This window comes from Heterocephalus glaber, unplaced genomic scaffold, assembly GCF_053883595.1.
Source record: "Heterocephalus glaber isolate CG9 unplaced genomic scaffold, H.glaber_assembly_v1.0 deba00001461, whole genome shotgun sequence".
NCBI lineage: Eukaryota > Metazoa > Chordata > Mammalia > Rodentia > Bathyergidae > Heterocephalus > Heterocephalus glaber.
Window position 1 is genome coordinate 19,174,804 of NW_028258308.1, and position 21,727 is coordinate 19,196,530.

The window sequence follows — 21,727 nt, forward strand, 5'->3', positions numbered from 1 at the left end:
TCTAACATATTTTTGACTTTAAGTTTTCTTCCTACTGTCATTTAAAAGTCTTTTTATTCAAATATGAGAGAACTGTTACAATGCATTCCATTATCTTTCAGCTTACAAGCTGTGAAGAATAAATTTTAGTAGTAATGAATAGCTTTTGATAATACAGATGGAAATTGGCGCAATATCTACATATATATTTATTATCAATTTTATTGGAATCACACATTCCAGAAACTTTTATATGCACATTTGAGGTAATTAAGTATGCACTTTGAGATTGTCATTTTGTTTTTCTTGGTTCTATTAGAGAATATGGCCACCTTCACTTAAACTCACAAAGTCGACCTTGGAAAGGATACTAAGGGGTCAGTTAGCTTAACCTGCTGTCCTGTTTCTGGTTTTCTTCTACATGTTCCTTAGGACCATTATTAAATTGATGTTATTTCAATGACTCCTTCTAATGGTTTCCTTCTAATGTTTTGGAAAAGATTATTTTGAAATCTAAACATATGAATTTGGAATGATAAAAATGGGCTGAGAAGTCCAAGTGTTCACTTTAAAAATATGAGACAATTTTTTTCCAAATGAATGTAAGAAAAATAAATGTAAATCAGCTAAAAGTACCTTAGAATGACTCCAGGTCAAATGAGTTAGACAAGACTAATAAATTTTCATTCTGTATCATATTTGATCACTTATCTTCAACAAATGAAAATTGGAGTAATAAAATGAGTACACACTGTAAAAATAACTGAAGAACTACACTTGAAATGTTCACTAGACCCTACTTCTATGTTTTGATGGAGGCTGAACTGATTCAAAGGCATCATTTAATTAATCTAAAGAATGATGAGAACTTTATAAAGTTGTCAAACATAGCTTAGCAATACAGAGCAATCTTTAGAATTCTGCTTTGGGGCACTCGGAGAGAGACAGTAGTAATGGACAAAAAACAAATTTAGGGGTTCAGGCAAAGGGCAACACAATGGGAAAGAGGATTAATAGTAATTCTACTTTATATTATAATTGTTTGCAAATTGAGAGTTTATTTTACTCTTGATTTGAGAAAATTCAAAATAAAAAAAGGAAGGTATGTTCTGGGAATAGAGGAAACAGGAGGCAAAAATGCCCGAAGCAGGGAGGGTGTGGATGTTATTAGAAAAAAGGACTAATGAGCTGGTTTGAAGGAGAGTTGTAATAAACTTCCTCCAACAGTTTGCAGAAGGCCAGCTGTTTCTTCACACTGGTGACCAGACCAGAGGTTATGGTGGTAGAATCAGAGGGCAGTCCCTCTAGGCTCAATGGCCGGCTCAGGTATGCTATAGGAAACATGACATATTAATAATGCTGAGCTTCATTGAGGCGATACTCTTAAGTGAAATAAATAGGACACACTTGTGTAAATACTGAATAGTTTCTCTGGTGTGAGAAACTGAAAGTGTAAATAAGGATTAAATGTATAATAGGTAATGTGAAATGGAAGAAAAGGGGCAAAGGGGAAGGAAGTGGGAGGGCTAGGGGAAAGGATAGAAGGGAATGGGATTAATATGAGAAAATGGAAAAATAGGAACAAAATCTTTGTAAATAGGGAGGAATGGAGGGGTTGAAAGGAGGGCTGGGCAAGGGTGAGAAATAAGAACCAAGAGAGATTATGTAAAGGTGCAAATTTCCAATGATGAATGTCATTATATTGTATACCTAAAATGTACCAATGATTAGAATGAATAATCGATAATGCAAAATAGGAAGAAAAGGTCCAAAGGGGTAGGGGTAGTGGGAGGGGCAGGGGAAAGGAAAGAAGGGAAAGGAAAAATGATGAGAAATGGAAAAAATGGAAATAAAGTCTTGTAAATAGGGAAGGGTGGAGGGCATGAAGGGAGGGCTAGGAATGGGGAGAAAATAAGAACCAAGATGCATTATGTAAAGGTACAATTCCCAATGAGAAATGTAATTGTGTTTTATACCTACAATGTACCAATAAAAGAACTTAATACAAAAAAAAATAATGCTGAGCTTTACTCAAAGGCCTTCCCTAACAGAGTGGACAAGATTGTAGAATTAAGAGAAAAGAGAAAAGAGAAAACTGGCCGTGGAGTAAAGCTTCAGGATGAAGTAATAGTCTAATGAAGCATATGTTGGTAATTTGTCTTTTAAGTGATTGGTTCTTTAAAAATATTGAAGTGTGCATGTAAATTTCTTTAAAATAAATTCAGTTGTAGATAGAGTACTTGAAACACTCAGCACTGACTTGCTATTTTAGTATAGTCTTCAGAAGCCCTGGAAGATAAATACCCGCCCTCAGGGATACCATTCACTAGTGCCCTATTTTCATTTTATCCTGCCAAGGAAGGTTCAGAAAGGAGGACATATGTGGTTTGAAGAAGGTAACAAAGTATCCTAGGTCTATATATCAAGAAAAGAAAATATAAGTTAAAAAAATAAAAAGTCAAGTGGTAAATGGTTTGGTAGATGCATGGGAAAAGTGGTTTTGCCCCAAATTTTGAACATTATTGATTATTTACTTATAAAAGAAACAGCCAAGATGCTAAAGATCAGAGTCCTTAATTCCCAGTGTTCTTTAGTAGATACCATTGTTTACCTGAAAATTTAAGGGTGAGAAAATGAAACAGGTTTATTATTTTCCTGTTTTGCATCTGAAAATAAATAAGGTCTTGTGAGAGTTGGAAAGTGTTAATGTTCTTCACTGGTACAAGGAGCAGTCCCTACCCTTGAGAAAGTTCCTGGTGTGGGGTTAGGTGTTGGACCGCATACTCTTGAAGATCATTCCCAGCTTTATGATTCTAACATTATGGTTTGTATGTGGCAGTGTTGGGGATACTCAACGGTCAAATCATAATCTCTACTCTCATGTTTTATTTAAATTCTTTGAATTAATATACTATATTGACACTATCGCCTACATCTTTCTTGAAATTATTATTTTTAAATTTTATTAATCATTTCTCTAGAGATTCAAGGGCTCTCCCAGATTATTTTAAACATATTAATTAAATTCAAGTCAAAATACTTGAGTACCTACTGTGTTTTTAACTAGCACGAGGGCCTTTTCATTAATTTTCTTTACTTACCCTCCTATAATTTTGACAAATCCTTGTGAGCTTGGGAAATGATGAACTTTTCAGAGAGGCAGGAAAATGACAAATAATATTTATTTCTTAAGCAAAGTACAAATGTTATCTCAGATAGCCAAGTATGTTTAGTGAAGTGAAATGTACTTTGATTGTTTTTCTATGGCCATTGTTTTGGTTCTAACAAAGGTTTAAAACATCAGTGTGTGATATGATTAATTATCCAGTGGGACTTCATATCCTGTAATAGGAAAAGAGAAGACAGATTGACATGGGGGACAAACAGTTGATGATTCATAGACTTTATGATCTGCAAGAAGAAGGGAGGCTTGGAATCTTGTGGAAGTAGTCTAGCTTTTATGTAAGGGCTGCTGCATTTCAACAATATTGAATGCAATAAATATTTATTAATTCTCTTCTGATTCTCATAAAGACACTGTCAAATGATTCCATGAAGGCTACTACGGAATGTGATTGTGCATAAAACAAGCTGATTTCTTTCTTCAAAATGTCATTAAAATTTATTTGAAAAAGACCTCATGTGTCTAACTGATTTAAAAAGGGTCTGTTTTCAAAATTCAGGGGACTTTCATATTCCTGAAGTATTAAACTTTTTTACTGTTTTGATTCTGAAGCATTCTATCTTTTGAAATAAGTTGAATAATATGAAACTGCTTAGCTTCTCTTTTGACTTTCCAAAATGACAATCTTGAGTTCAGTCTAATACTATTCTTTTGACAGTTACTTTTATAATAACAAATTAGCATTGTTGAATCAGTGTGTCATTCCCTAGCAATATATCAGTGGTCCATGTATGAGATTTTAGTTGATTGGAAGGTCAATGGTATTCATATATAGGCATCTAATTCCATGATAGTCTTGGTGTTTATTTTCTTCTCTTCATTCTAATTTCCCTGAGGTACCCAATATTTTCCCTGAGGTATCCAGGAAATACCCAATTTCTCTGAGGTATATGAAGTTTACCACTATGTTCGTATGCATATGTTCATTGTACAAATATATACAAATATATCCAGAGAGACTTTTTAAACAAAATCAGCTCATACTACATGCATTGCAATGAAACTTGCATTTTTTAAACTTAATATATTGAGGGAACCTCTTGGCCTGATATTTCAGGTTGAACACTGAAATCCACTTATGGAGTGGAGGTGGTGGGTGGAAATGGAATTGTCCATATGAAATTTGATTTTTCCTTAACAAAACTGGGTAGTTTAGAATCAAGTAGATTTAAAGCTAAGGACAACCTCAATATTTAATCAACTGCTAAATGTATGTGTGTAAAAGACTGATATGAAGAGTGAGAATTAAAATTACTTAATGACTCTTCAATCTTTTCCCATTTCAGTTCCAAAACAAATTAGCCTTATAAATAAAACCAAGGAAACCTCAAAATGCAACTACCAAGCCAACACTGAAAGTAACTAACCAAAAAAAATAGCTTCGAAAGGTTTGGTTATCCTTCAGGGTCTAGCACAGGGCTTTGCCGGGCTTGCTTAGATCTTCCTTATCAGCAGCCTCCTCCTGATGCAGACTGTGCCTTCAGTCTTGGCTAAGTCATGATAGATATTTATTATGAAGAGACCCACCTCAGTGGATATGAAGTGTCATCCCTTCCCTTACTTTCTAGCTTGTATTTTTATCATATTAATTTTAATTGACTAAGATTTTGATATATTAGAAGGGTTTTTGCTGATTGGACCACAGGAAAGTTAAGGTCTTCTTCAAAACTAATATTTTATTATTCTTTTTTTGTAATTTTTGGTGAAGAAGCAACCTACTTAAGATTCACTTTACAGAAATTCTCTCTTCTTGACTCTTTGGGTCCCCCAAAGAACACATGAGTTATCTTAATGGAGTATTATGTTACTTTATTTCATGAGGTAACAAAAACTTAAATAGTTATTAACACTTGAAGTTACTCAATATATTTTTGGCAAATGACTGCTGTTTCTAGTTAGATTTTTAAATGTTTTCTACTAGATATCAGTTTCCTTTGGTTTTTTATTTTTAGAACAAAACCAGAAGAGATAGAGGCTATTTTAGGGACAAGAAAAATAAAAAGTTGTCAAAGGATATTTACAGCCGCTATACTCATCCAATCAAAATACTTATGGAGAGAGAGAGAGAGAGGTCAGGTAAAGCCATTCAAGTGTGACATTCTGTGAGTTAGTGATATTATACCTGCAGCCAATAGGTTTGGAGAACTTTGAACTCTCTTCACAGATGTTAACGTAACAGACATGGCAGCACGTTTGCGAGCACACCCACCGCTGTCTGGAAGCAAAAAAATGATATAGCAGAGGCCAAGGCAACAGAGAAAGCACATGCAATATCATGCATTTTAAGTGAAATGTGCCAGACATTCATGAGAAAGATGAACAGTCAGAATTAGTAACCATGGAGTACATCTGCAAATTTCACAGCCATCTCCAAAATAAAGCACAAAACAAAACAGGGGTCTGTTTCAGAAACAGATGCCATTGGTTTAGAAAAAGGACAAAAACTTTTATATTTGACATTTGGTGTTTATGTTTTTTTGAGAAAGGGTCTTGCTATGTAGTCCAGGGCAGGACTGAACTTGTTGTATTGCTCAGGTTGGCCTTGAATTACCATCCTTCTGCCTCAAACTCCTGAGTTCTGGGATTATAGGCATGTACCACCATGCCTGGCTCTGTTTTTTTTTTTAAATTAAAACCCAGGCACAGAAGTTAATTGTGTTTGTGTCATTTATATTCAACACATACTAAGTCTATAAGCACTTAGCTAGTTTTTGAAGTTTTGTATTATGTATATTCCTAGGTTAAAAGCTGTAGTATAATATACTTTTGTATTAATCATTCAGGTTGCATTGTATTCTAGCTATTATGATTCCTAAAGGTAGTTTGAATAACTTTTGAAATAAAAGTTATTGTGGTAAAGCACTTGCCTAGCATGCATGAGGACTTGGGTTTGATTCTCAGTACCTAAAAATAGTTATTAACTGACATAGGCATGATATGTTTTATGATATATAATTTATAAAGAAACACTTAGCACTACGGAGATCCCATGTTCGTCAAAAGTTATGGAAATTAACCTAGTTGAAATCAGAGACAGCATTGAAATATACAAACTATAATTTTGAACTGATTTATTGCTTTTTCTATGTTTAAATAATATGTATATCATGAGCTATACTGTATTTACACTTAAACATGATAGTTAAGTAAAATAATTGCAAATACATCAGCTATTTGTGTGGTGTGAGAAGTTTAGACTTCTAAATTTGGAAGATAAGTCTCCTAAAATTAAAAAATTAATGAATATTTATGAATAGATTCCATTCCATTCCACATTCCTTTGTAATATAGCATGTACAATAAATAGTTTTCCTCATTCCTATCATTTTGCTCATTAAGTCAAAATAGCATAAATTGCTTTTGAAGGTTATGACAAAAAGACAATGTAACCGCCAATAGATAACATGATCATTACATATTGACACATGTTGTTTATTTTTTCTTTATTTCATAGGGAAAAGTATTTAGTTTTTTATTAACCATAAGATAATTGTGATTAGTAAAGATACATGAAAATATGATTTGAATTAATTATTGGTAAAAGTCACAATTAGTAATGTCCTCAAAAGTGATGAAATTATTTTTATGTAAAATGTATCTTAAAATATACGTTCCAAATGACAATTTCTTAATATACAAAATAATTCGACAGAATGTAACTTGAAGAAACATTAAATTACAATAAGCCAAATGAATCAAAATTTATAATAGAGAATTAAAAGAGAAAGATACAAATGGTAGAAACTTACATTGGAGTTACCTTTCAGAGAGGCACCAAAAGCATTCTAACAAATTTGACAAGCCAAAAATAGCTACGAGAAGCAAATGTGTCTGCTAAAATGGAGATAATGTTATTGAATATAGAGTATCTAGTAGCTACTGACTGGTCTAAAAGGGGTGGGTAGTCAGGGGTGTTAAAAGTGAAGGCTGACATCACTCTAAGAGTGATTTTATTTTTCTATTATTTTAATTCTGAATATCTGAAAATAAGCAGAGATAAAAAGAAAATTCCACAGTGTAAGGATCCAGGGTGATTGGTTAACTCACTAAGTAATTATGGAGTGGTTAAATTGTTTGTACCTAATTACTTAAGAATAAAATTGCTAGGTATTGCATTTGGCTTAGATGCATCATGAAAAAAAATCACTGAGACATTTGTCACTATAAACCAAGAAAGTTTGGTAATATTTGGGCTAAACAATTTATGTGATTTAGTCAGCTGCCAGCCTAGATCAAGGAAATGCAGAATATTTCTATTAACATCAATTAAAAAGATTATTTCAAAAATTGGGGTTTTGTGAAATTGGAGGAATGGTGAATGCATTAAATTCTGTGTCCACTTATGTAGGAATTGATACTCTCTGGTGCCTTTCATACTTCAGTCCATTGTCAAGAACTTTAAGGCTGGGCTCATCTTTGTACTCATTCATGACCCGAAGCCTTCATGGGTTACCCACCTGGAGGGCCCCTGGAAATTGTTTTCACTGCTAGAAAACACTCATATGGGTAAATCATATTCTCTGAATTATTGGATGTCCTTTCTCTTTTCTTCAATAACTACATCTTATGCCTTAGAAAATAATGGATCACAAGACCTAGGAGATATAACATGTTTTGTGTATTTACTAACCCTGGCTAGTTTCTTATGTAGTTGATTAAAAGCAAAGATAAGATTTAAAATAATTTTTTTAAAAGCATAGTGACTGATATATGGAAATTCAAAGTAGTAATGCAACACTTTAGTGATTGAGAGGTAGATAATGGAGGCCAATTTTATTAATTAGTTACTTAGGAACTAATTCCTGTTTCATTTTTTAAACACAGCAACAATACTTCCATTTCCTAAAGCAGTAGATGTATCTGTTTGTTTAAAATGGTATGTTTTTATTGGAACATTATAGTATTACTTTGAAATTTTAAACAAAAGGTTTCAGTGACTTCTACTCAAGTTTTGCATAGGTTTGAATATATCTCACATATATATGTAAATTCACCCAAATAGGCCAAATAATTCTATCCAAATCAGCATTTTATCTAGAGTAAAGTTCATTCCCTATATATGAGAGGATGGTTTGGAAGGTTAAATTCATATTTTTCCAGAGACCTAAGCATATTTAAATTATTTAGTGTTTACTTTGTTATTAGTGATTGAATTATATGAATAGGAAGATCAGTTATTCAATATATTACACATGAATGCATTATGTTTTGTATAATCATATATGCCTGTAATAATGGGCTTATAACAGGAAAATTTATAAAATGAGGAATATTGAGAAATTATGCTCAACTTAAATCTTCAAGATTATGCTCAGTGCAATCAGTGACTATGACTCCCTCATGCAGACATTCTCCTGGGTCAACTTTGTAGTTTTGCAGCATGCCTCATCTAAGTCCCCCTGTGAGCTTTATATTCTATTTAGTTTCTTCAGTTTTCTTTGCCTAACAATATTTATTTCATTTTCCATGTCTGACTCTGACATTCATTTTCAAAATGCCTTTACTTGCTGCTCTAGAGTCATCATTCTTCTTGTTTTTTGAGCCTCCCTTTTATGTCTCCAATACCCTCATCTTGCCTGTTGCTCTACACACCTACACCAATACCCTCACCTTGCCTAATGCCTACATTCTCAGAAGTCAGTCAACAGAGCATTCTCTGAGGCCAGCTGGAGTGGGTTTCTGCTAAAAGTATTGCTATAGAAAGATGGATATGGCACATGTTTGTACATATGATCTAGGGATTAGACGTTGCTCTCACCAGTGGGATGTTAATCCTTCCTCTAGGCACTTTGATAATAAGAGACAGCAAAAGGCAATGGGCTTTATGTGAAAATATCCTAAGCCATGCGCTTTTGTTTCTGACTTGGGTAATAGGCTAAGACAATTTTCCAGCAATCACTTGTAGATAGGAAAATGTAGTATGTAAAAACAAGTGACACAATTTCAATGACAAAGTTATTTTCCTGAATTATTTTATATAAGAATACCATATATACAATTTGGGAGGGTAGGGAGTGAAGGAGAAATTATGAACTGAAGTATTTCTATTATGGAAACATTTATATTTTATATGTATATAGCATTATCAGCAACATTTTTACAATTAAAATATATACAATACAGACTTCAGAGGTATTGATGCTAAGCTATTTAGAGATACTATTTTCACATCTAAAATTAAAATGCTTATGACTTTATGTGTATTGTGACTATGAATTAATTAAGCTGATTTTTGATGAAGCTTTGGCATTCTATCCACTGATTTTGTCAACGTAAAGAGTTTATAGAGTGGAAATATTTAAATACTTTCACCAGAGCAACTTGACTTTGAACTTATTTTAAGTGACAGATTTCAAATGCATACATACAATTCCTAACATTTACAGGAGGCAGTTTCAAATATGATTAGGGATAAAGGGAGTAAGAGTAGTCAAGAGAACAAAACGCTCTTCCTTTGAGGGCTACAGACCAGAGCACAAAGACAATGAAATAAAGTAATAAATCTAGATTTTACATTTAATCAGAAACTCCATATCACATTTAGAATCAGCAGAGTCCTAAACTAGTGATTCAGGGCCAACATAATTTTTAGAGAGCAGAGCTAAAGAGTTTAAAACTAACAGAGATAGCATACCTGTATTCATTTTGACCTTGGAGAGTTTGTTAGTAAAGTCTTCAGTTTTCCTGTAGAAAAAAAATGATGCATAATTTGTTCACTAGTATGTGGATCAAAATATTGTGAAAGTGTGCTTTTGCTTTTGATGTACCTGTAACTTAATGTTACATTACTGTTAGTCTTATTTAAATCAAGGTTTAATAAGGTGGGCAAAATTTATAATTCTATTCGTTAAATTAATTTATTCTTGGTCCCCTGGTCCTAAACTTATATTTTTGTTTAATGGTCACCATTTAATGGATGAAAATGGAGAAGAGTTTTCATTTTTTAAAATTTAATTTCTCTTACAAACATTTATAGGAATGCTTTTTATTCTTTAAACCTGAGAGGATCATTGGTTAAGTATAACTTTCCAGTGTGAATCAATTTTCATAGTCTAATTTACTTTAGAAAATGATCAAAGAAAACTTTATTATAATAAAGTTTAACTTATTTTTCAGTGTATACAAATAAGCAAGCATGTTTCTATGTTTATCTTTTTTATTTTTTCTGGAACATGTCATATGTCTTTCTACACACTGGGCTGGACAGCCTTAATATTGCTGGTAAGAAAGGGTTGCTAGTGAGGCAAGGGAGGAAGGCAGGGGTCGGCACAGGAGCTTTGAGAAAGTTCCTTCCAATGTTTTTATTTTAATCTCTCAGTATCAAAACTCCTAATATGTTAACCTTAAATGGACAAAATAAATGGAAAAGTTGCCTCAGGGGATGTCTGTGACCAGGGCTGAGGCAACTTCTAAAACAAGAAGGGCTAAACAATTTCCAGAAAATGAAGACTGAAAGGACATTTTCAACTTTTACTTGATCACTCCTTTGGAACTAGGCAACACTTTATGTTTATAGTGGTTTAGGTTTTATAACTACATGGCAAAGACAGTATTTGGGCTGGAGTAATATTGACAGACAAACAAAATGCCAAACACAGAAGGAAGGCTAACTTTCAGAGCACAAAACCTGCTATAATAGTGTTTTCATACCAAGTTAGAGGATTAATGATCAACACTTATTGTTTGAATCCAAAATGCAGATATTTACAAAATGTCTGACACTCAAAAAGTAAAATAGGATTAAGGAGAACAAAGACAGGCGTCACAAATCCTTGAGCTTTTTGTCTTTAAAGTGATGTATCCTATTACTTATGAATGTAATTTGTGAGGTTTTTAAAACTCTGCATTGTTTTAGATGTCAAAATGTGAAATGACTAACTTCCTAATCAGGCAAGACATTTTCCAAGTTGTTAAAAGAAGGGGCAAGGTGATTGAGCTCTCAAGAAGAACCTGAAACCAGAAGGCTTCTTGGGTGACAAATAAAAATGCATGATTCTATTTCCCTTATTTGTCCAAAAGCCATTAACAAATTCATGACTGAGAACTCTTTAGACAATTTAAACTAAAGCGAATCTAATCTCTTCTGTTCTGAAAAAGTGTCTTTTATTGTACTTACATAACAAGCACTAGTTATTCTGGAAAGCATCAAATTCCTAGAAGGTTTGCATCTACTGGAAGAAGACAGTATTTCAAGTATTGTCTTAAATTGGAATTGAACCAGGATCGAGACTATGTAGACTGACCATAAAATACAGTACCCTGAACCACAGAAGATGGACAGCAGAGCATTACATTAGGGTGGCAAAATGATTTTCAATTTTTGTTTGGGGCCCAGTTTACTTATGTTGAGTCCTTGTCAAAGTTTTATATGAAAAACAAATTTGTATGTATTCTACTTTGTGGATAGCAATGTATTTGTTTTACTTAAGAACCAGAGAAAACTTTGTTCCCAATATGCCTGTGGCAATAGATTGTACTGGTTGTTCATGCCTGGGCAACAACATAACTTCATGTCCACAGTCTTTTAATTCTACCTGAATTTCTTTCAATTCCCAGACACCTCATTATGTTTGAATAGAGCAGAAAAGCCTTTCTTCTAGATGTGCTTGGGAGAATAGACTGGATAATTTAACTCTTGAGTGGGGGCCTAAAGGTTTGATTGTTTATTCATGGGCACCAACATGACTTTGTCTTACAAGACTGCTTGAGTCCTTTGATTATCCAGCATCTTCCTTTGAAGAGGAGTAAAAGCAAAATGCTTTCCCCAATTTTGATCATCAAGAATTCTGAATAAATCATTTTATTTTTGTAGACCTGAATTTAAACACCAAGTTCATCTATAAAACTAGAGGACATAAATTTTAGTTCTGTTAATGTGAGAGAATTGCCCCGAAAGATTTTCCATGGAATATTTTGGATTCAGTAAATCGCTATGACTATTTGAGATTAATCTATTTGCAGTTCACATAGTCAGAAGAAAAGGCATATGGTCTATGTGGTAAGAAAACACTGTGGGATGTTAGGTTTCTTAATAGATATATTTTAAACCTGAAAATAAAATGTGATTCACATTAAGGTTATGCCCTGGATTTTAACTTGAATTATGTATTTACTTAGAATTGGGATCATTTGCACCACTCTTTCTGGACAATCTGCCCTAGGTAATCAATGTGGGAATGTACTTCTTTTTCTCTCTGTAACTGCAGGAAGATGAGAAGAATTCATAGATGCTAAATGAAATATGGTCAAATGACCAAGTAGTTTATTTTGTTCTTTATAGTCCCTGAGTTTAGAAACACTGAAATCCACCTCAAAGCCTTTTCTGAATACTTTCTTTAAATTTGCAGCCTGTATGCGACGCCAGCTCACAGCCTCCTCTGCCTTTGTACAAAAATTATCGCAGTCAATAGTAAGGTCATGATTGTCCATGAACACTACATCCTTCCCACTATTCCAGAACAAATAGTGCCTGAATATAGGCACATCGTATTCAGAAGTCAAATTATTCGATGCAATTATACATGTATGCCCAGGTCAGAACACATTCAAAATAATTTCTAGGAACAAGGAGAAATTATTACCACCAATACTAAAGAAATGAAAGAACAGGAGGTCACTGGTTTCTTCTTTGTTTTGTTTTTTGAATCAAAGTCCCACTACTTAGTTCAGGCTGGCCTTGAACTTGCTATGTAACCCAGGCTGCCAACAAGAAGGCTATCACCAGGTGTGGCCCCGAAACCTTATACCCCTAAAACTGTGAACCAAACTAAATGTCTTTTCTTTATAACTTGTCCAGTCTGTGTGTTAGTAACAGAATACACACTAATGCAGATGGACCATAGACCCAAGCAGGCCTGGATTCATTCCTATTCATCAAAATTTCAGATATTTTTAAGCAGACCTTCACCTTTGGTTACATCCTAATAAAATAACCTAGACTCCCCTGAAAATATATGGAGCATTATAGGGTTGCTTTAGATGAAAGCAAGCCACATGGTTTATTAGATTAATTGTATGGATTCTCTCATTTCTCAAATATCCCATTTTCAATTTAGCAACATGTTGAAATGGAGAAGGAGTTCTGTTTTCCAGGCAGATTTTCTTTATTCGTTAAGTGAATAGTTCATTTGGCTGAATTTTTTTTTCCGACATCGCAGTGAACATAAGGAGACCTAAGGAAATAGTTGAATAAAATACTTGCCTCTGCTTCAGTCAAAGTTACTGAATCTAAGGGAAAATGACAGTAAAAGGTTGTGATCATTAGCACTTTAAAAATCTTTCCCATTACACTTGACAGCTTATAACCCAAAGTGATGGTAGGAGGAACAGAAATGCCTATAAAGTGTCACACGATGAATCGTGTTACAAATTGCCAAGTGGTAACATCCTGATGGCAGCCATTCCTGCCTGGTTCATGCAGTGAAAGTCTCTCCTCTTTTTCCCACCATCATACAGAGAAGTATAATTTCTATTTTGAGGGGGGTATCTTTGATTGTTTGGAAGAACCATCTTTTTAAGTCATGCTTTTAAGTTCCCCCAACTTTTAATTTTTAAATCTTCCATTTTAATTTTTATATATTGATGTCACAAATCATCTGATTTTTATCTAAATTTTGTATATTTCATACTTAGAATTCAAGTAGAGGCAAATGTTCAATGTTTTGATAGGAATAGAGAAATATCATTTTATGTGTATTTTATTTTTTAAGTTCCAACCCTGAAAGAAACCTTAGGTCACTCACCTCATTTGTGAAGTTAGCTATTTGAGGACAAGAGAAATGATTGTGCCAACATACAATAGTAACAAGCTGGCATTCAAAAGCAGGCAAGCCCTCTTGACCTTAGCAGAGAACATGCAACTTCCCTTAAAGTATATTAAAATGTTTGCACTCAAGCCCACCCCCTCAAAACATAACCGGAGAAAAAGAATTAAAAGAATCATACCACAGCGATATATGTGCACCCATGTTTATAGCAGCACAGTTTGTAATAACTAAAGCTTGGAAACAGCCCAAGTGCCCATCAACTGGAGACTGGATAAAGAAGATGTCGTTGTGGTTTTTTATAAAATGGAGTACAGTCATAAAGAATGAGAAACTAGAGACATTTATAGCTAAATGAATGCACGTTGAGGTCATACTCTTAAGTGAAATAAATAGGACATACATGTGTAAATACCGAATAGTTCCTCTGATGTGAAAAACTGAAAGTGTAAATAAGGATCAAAATGTATAACTGATATTGTGAAATAGGAAGAAAATGTTTAAAGGAATAGGGGAAGTGGGAGGGGTAGGGGAAAGGAAAGAAGGGAAAGGAAAAACTGTGAGAAAAGGAAAAAATGGAAACAAAGTCTTTGTAAATAGGGAAGGGTGGAGGAGGTGAAGGGAGGACAGGAGAATGGGGAAAAAATAAGAACATCATGTAATGGTACAAGATCCCAATGATGAATGTAACTGTATTGTATACCTAAAATGTACCAATAAACTAAATGGAACCCCCCCCAAAAAAAACCATAACCGGAGAGTGCTAACTAAAGGCTGAATCATATGAGGTAGGGCTTAGTGTAAGAACAAAATATCAGAACTGTGCTTGAAGGTTAAACTACTGGATGAATAAAACTGGGGCTGCTAACGTAGGACCATATATTTATTCCTCTATGATTAAAGGGAAATAATAGTTGCTTGTGACAAGGATCCTTTTTGTCCAATTAGTACACAAGTCCAAATGTAAGGGATTATTCTGGTTTACTAAGCCCAGAACAAAAGCTATTGCTATTTTTTTCTGAAAACCTCAGAATTTTAAGAACCATGCTTGTCTAAAGGTGTTTTGATGGCAACATTATTTTATGAAATTACTACAGTTAAATAATCCTGCTTATTGTTAATTGATTATTAAGAAAGAAATATTTTTCTTTTGATTTAGTACACTTGTTTCCTGAACACCTGAAAAAATATTTATATAGCTTAACAGTGCCAAAGTTTATTGTATATTGCCAATATTATCATAAATGTGTGTTTCTATGTGTCTCAGGCATGTAATGGTGAAACTCTGCTTGCTATGTAGAATTTTAGACAGGAGTGTAATTAAAATTTGCTCCAATTTGGTCTTTTAGTCTTAGATTTTAAATTTTCATTTCTTACAGTGTTTATCCAGACTGAAACTATATCTTAAATTACTTCATGTACAACTTAAGGAAAGTTGACTCATTTTAGGAATTCCAATGAAGGAAACAATGGACCAATGGGGACAAATACTGTCTTTGAAGAAGTGTAGAATTTATTAAATTTTAAATCTTTGATATTTTTGTTGAACAGCTAATATTGGACAGATATATTCTATTTTCACTGATATTTACTTCTGATACCAGAAATGCAATGTTATTGGTTAATAGTAAGCCACTACTACTCTTTTAGAGTGCAAGAATGGGTTCACTTGATTTTAGCAAGGATTTTACAAAATTCCCTCATATAGTAAATGTAAAGTGTCAGGTGGGATCATAGGTGAACGAAAAATCATGAATGAGAGTTTCATTTTCTGGCATAGATCTTTGATATTCTTATTTTAGGAAAAAATAAAATTGCATGTAGCATGCTTATTGTTTCTACAGGAGGCATACACAGGAGAGAAGAGTAACAAGTAGAAAAACAAATGATACTGAACACATCAACTTTGGCAGTGATACATAGGAAATCCTGCCATTTGGCTAAACCAAATTTCATAAAGAGATTGACTTTTTAGAAATTTATATGAACTAAATCTGTAGACTCAGTGTGATATAGTTATTTAAAAATTGCATTACTAAGTCAAGATATAAATGAAACGTGGCTGTATAAATCAAGAGAGATTGTGATCCTGCTTTGATGGGTGTAACAAGGCCCAGTCGCTTCACTTTACAAATGTCTCCTGTGTTCATTTATGTGCTAACTGGTCAGGGGTGTGAGTCTATCCAGGTTTTGGAGGCTGTCATCAAATACTGAAGGGGAGCTAGGTGAGACCACAGGACAATTTTGTAGCAACATTATGGTGAGCAGTCAGAACAGTATTAGCAGCAATAAGAAAAATTATTGACATGCACTTGGATATTTTTCTCCTTTCAGAAGACTAAGCCAAGTGGATTATTGCTCTCAAATAACCTCCATTTGTGCTTTGAATTGACAAGAAAAGGCATGGAAAACAGCTGCAGCTAGAATCTTCAATCCACCTTTAAAAATATACCTGAATTTAAGAAACAGGACTCATCCAAATGAGACTGTTTCTCAGTGCTGAGTTTTTAACAGTTTTGTTTACAACTCTCATCAAAAAGAGTGTAAACAGGTCCATCCTAGAACTCAGGGTGTTAAGGCCCTTGAATAGTACAACAAATTGGGACTCGATATCTATTGCCCTTTTGTTCAGCAAAAAGCCAACCCAAATGACATCATTTCTAGTTCTTACCCAGTTCATACATTCCCAGCATTCATATTTTATACCTAATATAGTCCTTCATACCCTGTCACTATTTAAAGCTAAAACTTTCACTTCACTCAATCCAACAAAAATAGACAAGAAAAACAACATACAAATTTATACTTGAATTATACATTGGATAACAGTGAACCTTACTGGAATGAAGTTCTTGTCATTTTATAACACCCCTACTTACTTGACATGGTAGTCAAATCTAGAAATGGTTGGCAAAGGAGATTGTTAGGAATAGCTTAACATGCAAAGTCAAATCTTCTTTCATTTGACCCTTATTAGAGATCTCTCCACTTTTATCTATAGAAACAAACTCTTAATTCTCATTTTCCTGTACTTTTGTAGCAGAAAAGATCTTCTCTTAAGTTCCCAACTTCAGTAGGACATGACCTCTTCTGGGCAATCTCATTTCATCTCTAGTCTAGACTTCCGCTGAGGTACAGGGTCATGGATTATCTTAATACCCAACTGGGCACCTTGGTCACAAGGGCTCTACCTCAGCATTCAGAGATGCTTCTCTTGCAGGTTCACAGGTAGAGGCTGTTATCTGCCCAACATCCTCATGACCAAATCTAATAGTCATTGACTTCACTATCATTTCTTCTTTTTAAGTGAATGCGCAAGGATTTCCTTGTTTATGTTAGAGCATTTGGTAATGAAAACCCAGAAACTGTTTGGTTACATTAATTAAAGCTCAATATATTTGAAGAGAGTGATCACTATGATAGTTCATAGAAAATTTCCAATATGAATTATTATTATTGGAATGTCGGCCGTCTGCCTTTCTTGTATTAGAGTTGGAGTGTAAGAATTTTTTTTTTATATTGGGAGGAAAGATATGGATGATTCAAAAAGTGAGCAACTGTCTTTCTTGTAGGAGTGGTTACTTCAAAAGTCAGAATCAGAGTCAGGATCCAATAGACCAGGTTTTAGGAATTTTAAGGTGCATGCCCTTAAGATTGTTACACTTTTTTTTGTTGTTGCACCACGAAAGCAGTGAATGTGTGCTGGTCAAACCACTTCATTTCTATGGGCCAAAGTTTTTATTTTATAAAAAAGAAAGACTTGTTTAAAAAAATTTTATAGTATGAGAATTTTTTATAGTATGAGAGTTTCCTAAATCTAGAAAGGGTATATTAGTCAAAAATATCTATTGATTTTTTATATGCAAATCATTATGCTTAGTATCATGATTGTGTATAACAAGCAGAATCTAGGTGGAAGGCAGTATTTAATCACTCATTCACATGTTGAAATACAGAAGGGAGGTAATGTTAAAGATTCATCATTCTCAAAGCATCAAGATGTGTCCACACAAGTTGAGGCCAGCATCCACAGTTTTCCTTTTAGCTACCTAATTTACTTCACTCCAGAAATAAGATATAGAGATCATTTGCACTTAACATACCTTTTCATATTATATTGAGTCTTTCCACTGAGATTCTCAATTTTAGAATTTGTACCTAAGATAATATCCACTTTATAAATCTATACCCACACAAAAAATTCTGAAACATCAGTCTATAAATTATCACCAAATTTTTTAAAATTATTTTTCTCATCGTGAGTGCTAGTACAGACAATAGGGGTGACTAAAATTACCAATCTTTTGGTTTTGTTGTTAGTTTATGGTAGAAAAAAACTTAAAAACGTAAATCACAAATACAGTTTACCATTCCAAATGTTAGATTCATTTGCAGTAGCTCATGTTTTAAAGAGTAAATTCTATTGACTTTGAGGAAACGGGGCTATGGAAGCTAAGCACATTGTATTTCTAACCAATATTTTCATCACATTTTCTTACAGGCTGAACCAATCTTATCATCACTTGAAAATTATAGGACAATGGGAAATACGATGACATTTAAGTTATTTTTCATGAGAATAACTGCTACTCCACACTTTGGTTACAGGAAAAAAAAAATTGAATCATAACCTACAAAAATTTCAACAGTCTATTCTTTCTTTAGAAAAGTTGGGTCATGAGGCTCCAGGCCCAGAGGTAGGGGCCTCTGGGCCACCATCTAGCCCTCTGCTCCCGGTGCAGAGGAAGGGGCTTTTGGGTAGCCATCCATCCCTCCCAGAGGAAAGGGCTTCTGAGCTGCTGTCCCATTGCTCCTGGCCCAGAGGAAGGGGTTTCTGGGCCACTGTCACTCCCAGTGCTCCTGGCCCCTGTCCCACCTCTCTCAGTTCAGAGGAGGTCAGCCGCGCAGGTGCCAACAGCACCACCCCCTTACCCCAGGTCGAAATGAGAAGACATGTAAATAAATCCCAAAACTAGACTTCCAGATCACCTACAGCAACCCCAAAGGGAAATGAGATGGAACACTCTGATACTCAACCACCTGGACCCACTGAACTGGCAACAAAAGGGGATCTGGAAAAAATGAAATCAGACATAATTTCGCAGATAACAGCAGAGACTGTGCTCCTACTGCAAGACATGATTAATAAATCGAGAGAGGAGCTGAGGAACATGATAGAATCCCAACATAGGAAACAAAAGGAATCCATAAAACAGATGCAAATAGATTTCTAGGAGATGAAAAACTCCATTGAAAGCCTACACAGCAGAATGAGCCAATGTGAGGACAGAATTTCAAATATAGAAGATAAGATTGTAATTAATGACAAGGAAAAGAAAAATTGCTTCAAAATTTTAAGGAAACATGAGAAATCAATCCAGCAGCTGCTAGATGATGCAAAGAAGAATAACATAAGACTGATTGGAGTCAAAGAAGAAACAGGAGAGAATGCAGATGACATAAGAAAACTCTTCACAGAAGTAATGGCAGAAAACTTCCCAAGCAGGAGAAAAGAGCTTGACATACAGATAAGTGAGGCATATAGGACTCCAAATAGCCTTGATCAAAAAAAATCTACACATAGGCATATAATTGTTAAGATTCCAGAAACACAACAGAAGAACAAAGTTCTACAAGCAGTTACAGAAAAGAAACAAATCACATACAAAGGAAAGCCCATCAGAATCACAGCAGACTTCTCAACACAAACCATCAAGGCAAGAAGAGCTTGGAGTGACATATTCCAAGCCCTAAAAGAAAACAGCCTCCAACCCAGATTGATGTACCCTGCAAAACTATCTTTCAAAATGGATGGAGAAATAAGATCCTTTCATGACAAAGAGCACCTTAGGAACTTCGTGAATACCAAACCAGCACTCCTAAAAATTTTAGACAATATCCTAGCAACAGACATTGAGGATTACAACCCCAAGAAGCAAAGTAGAATGAACCCATCTGGCATGACAAGAAATTAAATGGAAAGGGTGAGAACCCAACAAAAAGAAAAACTCATGGCAATGATAAGTCAAAACATTTCAGTTATAACTATCAACGTTAACGGTCTCAATTCGCCAATCAAAAGAAATAGACTGGCAGAATGGGTCAAGAAGCAAAATCCAACAATATGCTGCATACAAGAAACACACTTAATTCAAAAGGAAACTCATAGACTGAAAGTTAAAAGGTGGAAAACAATGCTCCATGCGACAGGAACCTGAAAAAAAGCAGGAGTAGCTATCCTCTTGGCAGATCAAGTAGATTTCAAACCAACACTGATTAAGAGAGATGAAGAAGGACACTACATCCTTGTAAAGGGAAGAATCCCAGAGGAAGAGATGACAATCACAAATATCTATGCACCAAACACTAGTAGGCCCAAATATATAAAACAAATACTAACAAACATGAAAAGTCATATATGCACTAATACAATTGTAGTGGGGGACCTCCACACCCCACGGTCACAAATAGAGAGATCCACTAGAGAAAAAATAAGTAATGAAATACTAGAACACAATTGAACTCTTGAACAAATGAACTTAACAGATGTTTACAGAGTCTTCCACCCCACAAAATCACAATACACATTCTTCTCAGCTGCACATGGGTCATTCTCCAAAACAGACCACATACTCACACATAGAACATATTTAAGTAAGTACAAAGGAATTGAAGTTATCCTGTGTATATTATTAGACCATAGTGTGATGAAATTGGAGATCCATAACAAAAGAAACTCGAAAAATTTCATAAACATGTGAAAATTTAACAACACACTTCTGAATAACCAATGGGTCACAGAGGAAATTAAAGAAGAAATCAGACAGTTCCTTCAATTAAATGACAATGACAATGACAATGAAACATATCGGTATCTATGGGACACAATGAAAGCATTCTTATGAGGATAATTTATAGCAGTGAATACTTTTATTAGGAAACGGGAGTGAGCCCAACTAAACAACCTGATGCTGAACCTCAAGCTTCTAGAAAAAGAAGAGCAAGACAAGCTCAGAGCTCATACAAGGGAGGAAATTATAAAGATCAGAGGAGAAATCAATGCAATGGAAACTAAGAGAATGATACAAAAAGTCAATGAAGCCAAGAGTTGGTTCTTTGAAAGAATAAACAAAATTGACAAACACTTATCCAACCTTCTCAGAAAAAGGAAAGAAAAGGCCCAAACCCATGCAATTAGGAATGAAAAGGGTGAAATTACAACAGACCCAGCAGAAATCCAGAGGATCATCAATACCTACTTCCAGAACCTATACACCAATAAGATGGACAACACAGAACAAATGGACAGATTCCTAGACACATATGAATTACCAAAGTTGAATGAAGAAGACCTAAAAATTCTGAACAACCCAATATCAACCAATGAAATTGAAAATGTAATTAAAAACTTATCAACTAAGAAAAGCCTGGGCCCTGATGGCTTCACTGCTGAATTCTACAAGACATTTAGAGAGGAACTGCTGCCACTACTGTTTAAACTCTTCAATGAAATTGAAAGGGAAGCAATAGTCCCAAATTCATTCCTGGAAGCAAGCACTTTGATCTCCAAAGCAGAGAAAGACCCAAATGAAAAGCAGAACTATAGGCCAATCTCACTAATGAACATAGATGCAAAAATCCTTAATTAGATACTGGCAAATAGAATGCAGAAGATCATCAAGAAGATCATACACCATGATCAAGTGGGATTCATCCCAGGAATGCAGGGATGGTTCAACATCCGCAAATCAATCAATGTAATACACTATATCAATGGAGCCAAGGACAAAAACCATATGAT

At 34.4% G+C, this 21,727-nt stretch overlaps 1 protein-coding gene across 35 annotated transcripts in view; it reads right to left on the reverse strand.

Annotated features, from left to right (window-relative positions):
- Positions 1-21,727, reverse strand: part of Sorbs2 (sorbin and SH3 domain containing 2) — a 392,887-nt gene that overhangs the window by 94,172 nt on the left and 276,988 nt on the right. For 32 of the 35 annotated variants that reach the window (XM_087217106.1, XM_021265020.2, XM_087217109.1 and 29 more), the window contains 2 exons: positions 9,798-9,847; positions 5,286-5,378 (listed from right to left, as the gene is read on the reverse strand). The exons of 1 other annotated variant lie outside the window; for it this stretch is intronic. In XM_087217106.1, coding sequence (XP_087073232.1) covers positions 5,286-5,378; positions 9,798-9,807 — 103 coding nt within the window. In that variant the 5' untranslated portion in view covers positions 9,808-9,847. The remainder of the gene's footprint in view (positions 1-5,285; positions 5,379-9,797; positions 9,848-21,727) is intronic. 2 more of the 35 variants (XM_087217123.1, XM_087217122.1) reach the window with 2 other exon arrangements.